Source organism: Notothenia coriiceps, unplaced genomic scaffold (genome assembly GCF_000735185.1).
Source record: "Notothenia coriiceps isolate Sejong01 unplaced genomic scaffold, NC01 NC01_scaffold00025223, whole genome shotgun sequence".
In the NCBI taxonomy this organism is placed as follows: Eukaryota; Metazoa; Chordata; class Actinopteri; order Perciformes; family Nototheniidae; genus Notothenia; species Notothenia coriiceps.
Window position 1 is genome coordinate 3,513 of NW_011357924.1, and position 13,075 is coordinate 16,587.

General features: G+C 38.6%; 1 protein-coding gene across 1 annotated transcript in view; it reads left to right on the top strand.

The window, feature by feature from the left end:
- Positions 1-3,559: 3,559 nt before the first annotated feature.
- The window catches only part of LOC104956027 (potassium voltage-gated channel subfamily KQT member 1-like), a gene marked incomplete at its 3' end in the record, with an annotated part of 26,592 nt that continues 17,076 nt past the window's right edge, over positions 3,560-13,075 (top strand). The window contains exons 1-2 of the mRNA XM_010783459.1: positions 3,560-4,137; positions 10,212-10,302. Coding sequence (XP_010781761.1) covers positions 3,779-4,137; positions 10,212-10,302 — 450 coding nt within the window. The remainder of the gene's footprint in view (positions 4,138-10,211; positions 10,303-13,075) is intronic.

Consider the following 13,075-nt stretch of genomic DNA (forward strand, 5'->3'; position numbering starts at 1 on the left):
CATGATCACTTGAACAAACAAATCTGTTGAAGTTGATCAATCTGTGTTCACATGATTTGTATGAACTTTATGAATTAACCAGAACGACCTAAATGTACAAGTGACAGGTGTGATTTTCAGATATTTAATCTGTGCATTCATTAAAAAAATTAACTGTTTTGTTTCAGGGTGTTTGGATAGCCATGGCTGCAACATAAGACAAAACAAAAGAAAAGCAAAGAAAAAGTACACAGTTCTATTTTCCAGCCAGTCAAAGCCAGACAAAATCAGATTGTTTTCAAATGGGAGTCAGTGACAGTCGACTGTGTTTTGCAGTGTGTCTAGCCTCCGGTATCTGCACGTAGAACGAGGGTCACAAAGGATACACCAATTGTGTCCTTCAAATGCAGGCGAAAGCGGGACCCAATCCTCAGGCTGCATTCCTTTGGAAGGGGACAGCCTTGTCATGTTTGGTTTTGAAACACAGACTTCAAAGGATGCAGCCAACGAATTGGGCCACCGTGAATCGGTGCAGCCCCAACTCTGATGCACATGTGGTAGACTGTTCATCATAACTAATTGTGTTCACAAAATGCAGAGCCCTCACCTATCGTTATTCGTTTTATGCCGTGGCTTGATTAAGCATGTCTGTACATGAATAGGCTCAGTCACAGATTTTTTGTCTGTATGGCCATCAAGGGAGAGCTCACCGTCCCTTGATGTGTTTATATATTAATCATGAATATGGAGGACAATACAGTCTGAGATCCCATGTCTAATTTCAACTGACGTCCCTGAATGCTTGGACAGAGCCTGTGTGGAGAGGCTGTCTGTGCTACCCTGCAGAAACAGTCCAATTTATGTAACTGTCTATGAGGGTTATGGCAAGGAAACCTTTGATATTGCAATGGTAATTTTTAGGATGCTATCTCTTGATCGTCTCTCCTTCTCACTGCATCTTTTTTCTCTCTGGCTTCCATTTAATTTTATTCGGGATCATCAATTAATTACGATGGATTGTTATTGTTTGTTTCCCCTCGCAAACAAGATTATGCGTTGCTGCTGTGTCAGCTGGGGCTTGGAAAAAGAAGCTCTTAATCTCATCTGGATCAGCTGGTGTAAATAAGAGTTAATAAAAATGGTTCTAGCTGTTGTGGAGCAAGCTGAGCTTCTACGTTTACACCAGACTCCTGCAGAAACGTTAACTAATGCAGAAAGAGCGTTTACCTAAGTGAAGTCAATCTTTCAAATAACTGGTTTGACATTGGTTGAAATGTGAAATATTTGATCATGGGGAAGTTTGTAAAGGAGGACGCAACGCTAATTTTATACAGAAGTTAGTGAATAGTTAAATAGACATACTGTATAATACCCTGCTGACGGATTGAAAAAACAAGACAAATATAGAACATCTTTGGTCTGATCTACATTTTAAATCTTACCAGACCAGTTTTTTTAATTAAATACACATCACTAATACTTTTCTCTAACTATCCCTCCTCTGCAGGTCATAATAATTATGATGCATGTTATTTATTTATATAGCGCTCTTCCTTGTGCTCAAAGCGATTGAAGGTACATCTCAAATATAATTATATGGGTAACATCAATAATTATTTGAAAATACAGTGAGCATGCAGACCTTTAATTGAAATTCCTGTCCAAATTAAAACATCCCCATATTTAGAATTGTTATACAATCTTAGTCTCTTAGATATGAAAATAAAAAAAACATTCAGATCTCTTATTTGTCTTATTAAACCCAGGTGTTCATTTTGCTATCACATAAGAAAACCAATCAATAAAGCTTGTGCTAGGCAATCTTTGACATTCATTCTTTAAACAATAATGTTTTTCATGATGTTTTCTCATTACATATTAAATTATATTACATATTTTATTTCCTTCACACAATGAAATATACAGGAGCCTGGGTGACCTTCAAGATAACTAACCTTTATGTATTATTAACAACAACTCATAGGTAGTGGGTAGTATCTAAAGGTAAGAACCCGTTAGAGCTGTGTTTAATGTCTACCTGGCAACAGATCCTGTCATCACACGGATGCCACTCGACTCTTATTAAATCCGCTGCAGTGAAATTGTTTCCTCCTCCTTGTACTAGCACAGCCAAGGTCACTACAAAGAACAAAACAGGGTAACCTTGTCAAACTAAGCTGTTTGCGTCCCCAGAGTGTACTTGATTAAACCAACACCAGGGTTAACAAAGTTACTTTAGAACTGTTATAAATCACACATGTAGGTCAGAAAACAGGCGAGATCTTCAAGCATAGTAACATGTTAAATGTCATGTCATGATGTTTATATGATCTATTTTTTATTAGGTGTTTATTTTCCTTCTTATTTTAAACAGTGGGCAGTGGAGGAAAGTAGGGAATGGGAAACGTTTTCTAAATGAAATATATATTTAACAGTTAAAGCTCTGTGATCAAGTTTCCATCTTATAATTATGTACAGTCTCACATCAGAGAACTGACGGTGAAAAAAGGTAAAGAGAGAAGGTAGAGATTTAAATTATAACACATATACGGTGTATATATAATTTTCACATCACAATGAGTCACTTCTTTCAACAGTTAATTAGTCTTTTCATCATCTCTAACAAAAGGCCATTCGAAACACCTGCGCAAATTAACTCTGCTTTAACTCACTTCCTCTTTAAAGATGGCAAAAATCTTAAATAATTATTTAATTCATCAACAATACATTGATAATCTCATGCAACAATACAGCCACCTGCTGAAGGCCTCGATTCAACCTTGACTCGATCTTTCATTACGTTACACTGTGTTGCTATGACTTATTGCCAAACATGTCTGTTCTCTACAAGGTCGGCAACAAAAGATTATTTTCATTATTGATAATATTTCTGATTAACTGCTTGATCTATAAAATGTGAGAAAATAATTAAACATGTCCATCGCAGTGTAGATGAAAGTCAGAGATCATGTATTTTTAAACTGTTTATGATTGAAGCAACAGACATGTTTATAAACTTAAACATGATAACAGGTTATTATTTTGTGTTTCATATTTTGGTGTTGGAGTAACACTTCTGTTTACATGTGGTAGTTACTTTCAATTGTATGAATACCTAAGTGTGATGCAAGATACTTTAACAGTTTTGCACAGTTACCTGGTAACCTTGAGGAAAATGAGTGCTTTGCTTTTTATTTGGTATTGTGCATAAACATTCTAACATGCCTGCAGAGTGACAGCATTCCACCCCAAATCCATTTGACTTTAATTAAGCATATGAAGGTCGACAACATTACAGTACATTTGTGTTCACAGTTTTGCAGGAATACTTCATACTTGCATTGTGTATGGAAAAGCTAACTATAGGGGGGTAAAGTTAATGGTGTGTGTTGTATTTTTCACACAGATCTGAGGAAGTAGTTCATCAGATGCATATTGCTTTGGAGCAGTTTTGCCAAACAGTAAAATGTCTGAACAGCTGGCGACTCACAGCGCACCGCCTGGCGCCCACAGCTCTGCAGGCTGATAAGTGCTCTGAGAGAGGTGGGGGGGAGATTCATTCAGGGCTGAGACTCGCCATAACCTCAACAGCCCAGAGAGCTGTAAAGTTAAATTAAAGAAACACCGCCCTGGTGATCTAGATCATTAATAACACAGTTTATGTTGCAGCTTTATGCGCTCTGGTGACATCAGGCGCACAACAGAAGGTACGCGCACATGGGCGAACATTTGAGTCAGTGACCGAAGAAAAAACTTTGAGAAAGTCGACACAGCGACAGAGGAATAAGAGGAAGCTGCAATGTCTAATTCGGTTTCCTATCCCGGGAAGACACGGAGGTCTTCTGCTGTGGCACGTGCAAACAAACCTCCGGATTTAGAGCTGTCGCAAACTCCTTTCACCTCACCTGAACCGGAGACACATGTGGGCAACGACACGTTTTCTGAAAGAGAGACAATGCAAGAGGATGGTAACTCTTCAACAAATGTACCAACTGTTCACCTCCACCCGTACCTATCTCATCCCCGGATGTCTGTGCGGATGTCGGTGTACAGTACCGGGGTTCGTCCAGTCGTCACCCGTGCCTACATCCAAGGACGTGTGTATAACTTCCTGGAAAGGCCGTCTGGCTGGAAATGCTTCGTGTATCATTTCACAGTGTGAGTATGTTTTTAAAATTTTCATAATCATCCAGATCCATGGGGTATTCAAGGGTATAATTGCAACTGTAAAATCTTAATTAAACAGGGAGTTAATTGCGCATGTAGAGCCTTGGAAGCTCTCCTTACAAATAACTGTTAATCCTGTGAATTTGAGAAAGATGCTGCAAAGATATCATAACACAACTTCCCGCTAGAAATATCATAAGGAAATGTAACTCTAGCCATAGCAGATAAACAACCGGAATATAAATTAATGACAGACAAGAGGAACACAGAAAATAAGCTCTCACAGGAACACTAAAGGAATATAACATTGATCTTTCATTTGGGAGCCTACTATCCATTTAATTTTCCAAAACCGTTTGAATACAAAAACACAGAGCTGGGTCTGGTGCTCATTCACTAAATTGTTAAATTTGAAATTAGTTTCTTTTTTTCCTTCCTGACTGTATGTGAGACTAACTGGTTTAATGAAAATGAAACATAAATAATAATGAAAATATATCCACTGTGGGATGGATTGTATCTGCTAAAGCTCCAATATCATGAATATGTCACATTATGGTGAATTGATGTGGCAGTTTTGTCAGGTAGCTTTAAAACCTGTCCTTTTCTGACAAATGAAATGTTACTCATGACAAGCAGCTCTCTTTACTCCACTGATGTAATGCCAAAAGATACATTTCACAATTTTTCTTTTTTCGTATAAACCACAGTCAGGAAAGTGACAGTCCAATAGATCCAGTGTTCAGGCAGAGGTTTAGGAATGTGGGCTGTGATCTACCAGCTCACCCCCATGTGTGCTGTCTGTCCCCACTTGCTGGCACTGATAGCAGGCAGCTAAACTTGGCAGTGTGTGTGTGCTGGGGAGGAGGTAGCAGCCCTGTATGGCGCTGCCACCCTGTGACCCTGCAGTGTTGGAGGGGACACAGGCTGTCGGAGCGGGTTAGAGTCTTGGTGACTCAAAGGGAGCATGAGCCAACACAGTGCAGCGCAATAACAAGAAGCTAGTGACTGCTTTGTTTAGGCATCAACTTTCATTATATTATATTACAATACTCTTCATGAGGTTCAAACCAGCAAGGGCGAGGTGCTTTAACCTTCCTGTAATGGCCACTGCAATCCTGATTCCAAGAAGATTCAGACTGCATGTAATGACAGGAAACCCCACAAGCATTAAAGAAGTGGCTGAGCCCTTTAGTTTTCAAAGTATAGTTTTGAGTTTGCAATTTTAGCTGTCGCCATCTTGTTTGTTTTTGGAATCAGATTGCCAGATGTGCCCAAGAAGAAATTGTTTGGCAGCCTGAATTGTACAATTTATTTTCATGGCCTGAAAACACACTGTAAATGGTTTAAAGGTAAAAACATTAAGAACCCAAATCAGACCTCACAGGTATCAAACCTGTCCTTCGCAGGGCGGCCCTGTCCTAAAGCATATGCCTCTTTATTGTCCATTGTACTGTAAATGGGACCATCATTTACAAAACCACCATGCTGCTGTATTGAAGAATACTTGAAATAAGTGATTGAGACCATAAACTCAAAAGAAAATAACATACAGAGATGATCATTCAAGTTAGAAGAGGGGTCATTTTCTCATAGACTTCTATACCATCAGACATCTTTTGATAAACAGTGGATTAGCCCCCTAGGAATTGTTTTCTCTACAGTGTGTTATTAAAACTGGACAGGTGACAAACTGTTAAACAATTTGTGAGAGGGATGCCGCACTAAGTTGTTTGTGTTTCTATCGGCTGGCTCTGTACACATGGTCAAAGTTGAATCATGGTTATCATCAACATTTAAGTCCACTGCAGCCAGCGAGGAGATTGCACCAAATAAGGAAGCGCATCCTTGAATGTGTCTGTTGTGTGGGCTTCAATTGACGTGAGTGGGAGACAATATTTGCACAGAAGTGAAATGTGATCGTACCTTTACTGAAAAGGTTTGACAGGAAGCTGTACACCCAAATCCAGGCTTTAAAAACATATACCTTTTAGAAACTTTCAGTATATTCTGAAGTGTCAGACTCAGCAGTACTCAGAGTTTGAGTTATGTTATATTTCACTAGGTTGAGTGGATTTAGCTTAAATCAAACTCTCTAAATTCTGTAATAAAGAAGGTGTTTGTTTTAAGAGCATGTTGCCAGCAGGGTTTTCGGATAACTTCGGTACCTTGTTTTGAAAATGTTTGAGTGGGAGCAGTTAAGAGCAAGCACAGCCTTATCATTGACCCAAAACATGAACGTCATGATCAGAGTCCTTATCAGAGGTACTCCTATGTCTGTGTTTGAACATGCATACGTTTGTCAGTTTGTGCGGGTGGCTGCTTCTGTGTGTTTACACAACCTCAGGTCGGTTTTGGTGAAAAAGAAAGCAAGAGTGTAGTTGACTGGAAAGAAGAATTGTATATATTTAGCTCTATCCAATTAAAAAAAAAAGTATATCCCATGCTCTCGGTGGGTGCCTGTCTGCAGTGTGCGGCAGAGTAAACGCAGTGTATATTGGTTTTAAACAGCATGAGTCCATCCCACATGCTGGTTATAGATGAGTGGATCAGAGGAGTTGGGAGAAACCAAATTCAGAAAGCATTTTTCAACCTCTGCGGCATTAAACTGATCCAGATATTCGGTCAAACAGCATCAAGCTAGAGGTAATCAACACTGGCACAATTTTTTTTATGATTTAACAAACCAGCTAACAGTCTATGTCCTGTTTTTCTTTTCAAAATGAGGAACATCTTTGACTCAAGCTGCTTTGTATTCCTTGCTGTAGTTTAGTGTATGGGGAAAAGGCTTTCATACTTTTATCTTTTGCTTTCTTTAACAAAACGCAGGAGCTCAGATTGTTAAAGGAGCATACAAGGTCACTTGTTGGTGACTGCCTTATAAATATCTCTGAAGTTTTAACCCAATAACAGCTAAAGTTTCTGAAAAAGGCTTCTATTGTCTGTCAAAATTACATAAAATAATCACTTTAATACATTGGAAGTTTATCTTCTATCAAAGTATTTATCTAAACATTTGCGTTGTGTTCCATTGCTTTTGTTTGATCTATCTTTTGTCGTATATTAATATGCTAAGTCACTCACTGTGATACAAATAAAGTTTGATTGTTGTTCCAAACAGGATATTTGAGGTTGACAGCCAGTGACATGGTCAGCAGCGTCACTACTAACTCTTATCCTGTCCCCTGCGTTGCCTTCACACTCACTGCACAACGGACTGCAAGTGAATCTGTCCATCAATAATAGATAGGAGCAATTCTTTGAGCTTTGGTTTGTAATTCAGTGGGGCCTATGTAGCTCCGCCTATGTATTGTTTTGTCTATTGCTCCACAAAGGCCACTGGAGGTAAAAAGTGAAATATGATGGTGCAGTTAGTAGAGAAGAACTGACGAGTCGGATCGTCTCAGATGGATTCAAAGAGAAGCAGAAGTGTAGGCTCAGCATACTGAGTGTGTATGTTTACTGGCATTTCAAATGCCCTGAAATAATTCAGGCAGAGCTTCGCTGACAAATTGCAGTCATTAGCATAGCATAGTGTTTGCTTGGAAAGTTTGATGTTCATTTGTTTTTCTTTTGATCTTCTTTTCAACTTGTTCTGTCTTATTTGAACATAAGATTTCCTAAATTATACTGCGTCCTCACTTATTTTTTTGTTTAAGCTCTATGTGCCCTGCTCTTTGTAATAGACACATTTGTTACCATTTAAACAAATAGCAGACCGTGGTTATTTTGCCAAAGACACTGTTAACTACAAATTAGTTTTTCTCACGAATGACAAAGAATAAACAATGTTCCCACATCCACAGACCCTTCAAACTAACCGAATAACAAAACATAACGCCAACAATTACGAATTACTTTCAAATAAAGATAGGGAAAACAACACAGGAAAATAAGAAGAAAATAAAAAATACATAGCGACAACCAGACGACCCAAAATGATATATATATAAAGAAAATTGAAATATAGAATATATTATTCTCAATGACATTCCTTAAGTTACATATTTTTAAAGTAAACTATAAGATTGTTAACTACAGAGTCATATTGCCGTGGTTGTATTGTCTACTTTATCTGTTCCTTCAAACAGAAGCAGCTGCTTTGTTAGCCTCAAAACACGCAAGTCCATCTTCCCTGAGCAGGTCTCCCTGCGGTCTTTTATCTGTGTGTGTGTGTGTGTGTGTGTGTGTGTGTGTGTGTGTGTGTGTGTGTGTGTGTGTGTGTGTGTGTGTGTGTGTTAAAAGGGGGGTATTTGGATTCCTGGCCTGTCTTCAATAAACTCAGGCTGTAGCATGTGGTGATAAGCCTCCATGGTGCAAACACTGACTGGAAACTAAAACTCCCTCTACACATATTTTCCATCAAGTTATCTCATATAGGAGCAAGACAGGGATTCTGTAAGGGCTGTTTTTTGAACAATAGCTTGAAACAATATCGACGATGAGCAAATACTTCAAACACTGTGCTGTATTTTCAAGATATGCCAATGTCTTTTTTACAAACCAGTACCACTCACACAAGAGCACTTGCCTTTTTATCTGCCATGTCCTTGGTCAATGTTGTTCCTTATTTCCTTTTACCTTTAAATCATATTTTCTAAAATAAATTAAAAGTTAACAACTAAATATAAACCCATTTCAAGCCTTAAACTTTCTCATTAACAGCAATGTGTGTTTGTTTTTAAAAATATTTTCAAGTATATCAACAAGTATTCATGTATAGAACCCATTCCAGGTATCATATATTCACATTTTACTGAATCATTTTGCTTTTTGTTCAGTAAGCAAAGACATGCTCTTCTGTCACAGTACCAAGCATTGAAATACATATTCGCTGCGCAGCTATGTGTTAACAGAAAGCCAACTTTCCAGTGCCTCCATGTTCTTTCGGTCGGTCCAATCATGGAAGTGGGTTCTGTCAGCTGATTGGCTAATTAAACCAGATGGTGTCATGTGAATCCATTCAGAAGTTTGTCCTTGCCACAATGCCAAGCTTTTCACCAAGTCCAACACACATTCATATTCTAAGATAGCTTTCAAACAGACAAGTATAAAGAAACAGGGTGAAATATAACCTCAATTTCAACTCAAAAAGTGGACACAATGCTGTACTTGCGCAAATTAAAAAACAGGAACTAATGCCTTTCTGGCCCTGTGGACTGAAACATGTAGGAACAAGCTTATACATATTTGGGGATGGATTATCATCTATATTTCAGGCAGCCATGCATGCCATCATGCTCCCCTCAAACAGGATCCCTCCCTATGACTTTTATGAACAGCTGTGATAACATTACTACTTAAATGTATATGGTGTTACAAGATGTAAGCAAACACAAGATGTGAGCAAACACTAGATGTAAAAAAGACACAGTACGTTTTTGTTGAAGATTTATGGAATAAAACATCCAAGGCCACATAAGAGAGTGGTATGGCTTTGCAGTGTGCTCTGAAATAAATGAAACATCTTCCTATTATGTAGTGTGAGGACTTGCAGACGATTGTTGCTGCAGTTCAAAGACGTGTGACCTTGTGGGGGATTAAGGAGAATGTTAAGGAACCATTTAGTGTTTGTTGAAACTGTGTGTGTGTGCGTATGTGTGCGTGTGTGTGCTCATTATTTGACAAGTTTATCATGCGTTTTGCATTCATGTGGAGTTCAGAAGGTTCACAGTATTTCCTCGGGAGGGCTGTCCTTGAATGTTTGCTCAAAATCAGTCGGATGCTTTTCCTGACAAAAATATAAAGTAATGTTATGCTGTCTTGTAAGTATTTTATTTTTGAAAGTTGTTGACTCGAACCACACACCAAAATTTGCAGATGAAATCAAAGTCTGAAATGTTGACATGAATATGAGTAGGAAAGTGGATTGGGGAGATCCGTCTCTCCCTCTTAGACCTGCCTGATGACAAGTTATGTAAAGCTTTGATTCAAGCTTGTTTTTAAGTTGAAAAGGATTTGAGGTCTGGACTTCATCCAATTGAATGATATAAGAAAAAAAGAAGAAACAAAAATAACCACCCACATGAACTTTAATCATGTTTTATCTGCCTTATCTCCTACAGGTTTCTCATAGTTCTGGCCTGTCTGATCCTCAGCGTTCTGTCTACCATCGACCAGTACCAGGCTCTGGCTCACACAACACTCTTCTGGGTGGTGAGTATTAATTTGTTTAAAAGCAACTATGGGATTAGCTGCAGAAACATTGTTCTTTCTGTGTCATTTCGGTCGTTTGTCAGAATGTATCTACCCAAACAGAGGTTTTAGAAAAGCAAAAGATGATTTTAATCCCAATGGGACAACCCTAACTCTCAGAGCTGAGAGCTGGGTTTTGAGTCAGATAGGCTAAAATGATTTATGCTGTAGGGAGAGGGCTTAAAACTAGAGATGTTATATCCCTGGTTAGACCACAAGGTGGCTTTATGATATTCATAGATGTTGCTGTTGTAGTGATTATGTATGGGGTAAGTTAGCTTGGTAAAAAACACGAGAATAAGTAAGTTCTTTAAATTTACTTAACTTTTTCTTTTATTGCCGGGAACGGTGCTTATTAATCGCCATTTTGTTTTACATTTCTCTGGCACCTGATTTGCATGTTGGCAGCCTGTCTTATTTTCTCCAGGACACACTGCAGCTGCAATCAGAATAAGCTCCTAAACATCAGGACATGATGTACTTTATCTATTATAATCAACTTCCATACAATACCAAACAGTAACCTAGCCATTGCATTATTCCCTAGACATTTAGAGTTATCAGGTTTCATTTAGATGTAAATGTATTTGTCTTTATTTTCTTTCTAACCTACTGTTTTCACTTACCTGTTCAACACTGCGGTACCACCAAGTGTGGGTACATTTGTCAAATGAAGTGCTTAATGATGCAATTCAATACAAATAGAGTAAAAACATGCATTCCAATAGTAGCAGGTATTCACAATGATAGTATTTAGCTGTGTTGCCAGAGATCAGGCTTTGTGGCTTCTGATAATTGTAGTTTTAACTTCATGTTTTGATGTTAGGTGAATAAGTCTTCCCACTTTATTCAATAGGACGATTATTCCAGTATCTGGTGGTTCTGACTGAAAATGCCGTTTGCTCTTTTGTGAACACAGTCCCCTCTGGTAGATGCCCTTGTTGCCCTGCTGCTATTATCCTTCTGCATTAAGAATTGACTAAATGTGGAAGTGCATGCCAATGTAAAACCTTGAAGACAGAACATTGAGAAACTATACTTCGAGGTAAATTCTTGACTAATTTGTATGCTGCTCTCCTGCAACTGCAGTCTGCGGATACATACCGGATCTCTGTTGTAGGGCAGACCATGGGTTATATAAAGTTTTATATAATAAGATACTTTTCTCCTTTTTAGACTCCTTACAAAATCAGCACTACCGAGATATTTTTTCTCAACTCATGCAATCAGAGATTGAAAGACTGGAATCTGAAAGTAATCCTTGCAGGAGCTAAGGAGAGTTTGAGAAAAAGAGAAGAATAGCTTTAACTCCAGCTCCACATCTAATGATACTCCCATAAAGGTGATATAGATCAGTGTAGCACTTGGACAAAACTACTGGTGTTACTGCATGTTAAAGGTCACCTATCATGATACTTGTATGCAATAGCAGAGGTCTCAGATATATAAAAATATATAAAAAAACATGTCTATGATGTGTTTTGCTCAAAACACCAAACAGATCACCCATTCTAGCCACACCTCATATCCCTCTAATTCACTTCCTGTTTCAAAAGTGCTGATTCTGGGTATAGAGCTTTAAAAAAAAAAATACAATTTAAAAAAAACGTATGCCTGCTCATGCGGGAGATTTCTAGGGATGAAATGTCATATCAAGTTCCTAACCACATCAAGGATTATTTCTGAAACAGTACGGAGCTCAAAGGCTTTTTCTCTTGCGGGTTTACCGCAAGGTGATTACCTTTTTTATTTCCTGCTTCTTCACACATGCTCTCCAGTACAGCTTAGCTCTGAGTGATAGCGATGCTTGCTAATGTAAACAAAGACCATATTACGTCCAAAACGTTGCGCATTGTTTATGATAGCAACGTTTCTGATAGTGCCGTGGGTCCACATTTCCGATATTACGTCATATCGGACGCAAATCTGGATCAGCTCCGTTGTACCCCCGTTTTTAGAGATGTGGGTACGGAGTTGCAAAGGGGTGGAAAGTTTCCGGAAAGTTTCCATGGGAATTTAAGCTGGGGAATTTTGGAAATATTCGATGCAAAATTAAACAAAAAAACATGAAATTTCAACAGATTTCTTTTTATTTTTTATTTTTTTTAAGTAGAACAGAACCAGTTTTAATTATTTTATTGAACAATTATTAGTTTAATTGAAGAACGAAAGCAGGGATGTTGAGTTAAATATTACTCATCCCCCCCAACCCCACTCATTAAAAAATGAACAAAAATGCACCCCCCATCCAAAGATCCCCACAAAGTCCCATTCAAAATGTTAAATGAAAAGAGCCCTTCTCCCTCCAAAAAGTCCCATTAAACTTTCCCTGGTACCGAGCTTTTTGGCCTCTTGGGACTGAGGTCATTCGTTCCACACTGCCAGAGCGGCACCGGCAGGTGGCGTGCTCACGGGGTGGCTCCCGGACTTGGATGGGTGACGTAGAAGGCCCCGCTCCAGCGGCTCCCTCCTCTCTAATTGTTCGGAGTAGGGGTTGCGCGACGCCTCGCCTCCGGCCTCGCCTTTCTTGTTTTTTTTGTGTGTTTTGTCATTGTTTTTTTTTTTTTTTGTCCTAGTTTGTTCATGTCAAATTTTTTATAATTCCCACAAATACAACAGCAACGACACCTGGAGAATTATGAACCTTTCACGGCAAATTAATGAAATTAGTCGGAATTAAAAGCATTAACAAATAGTTTTAAAATTCTGGCGCGCCCTGTGGCACCAACTTCTC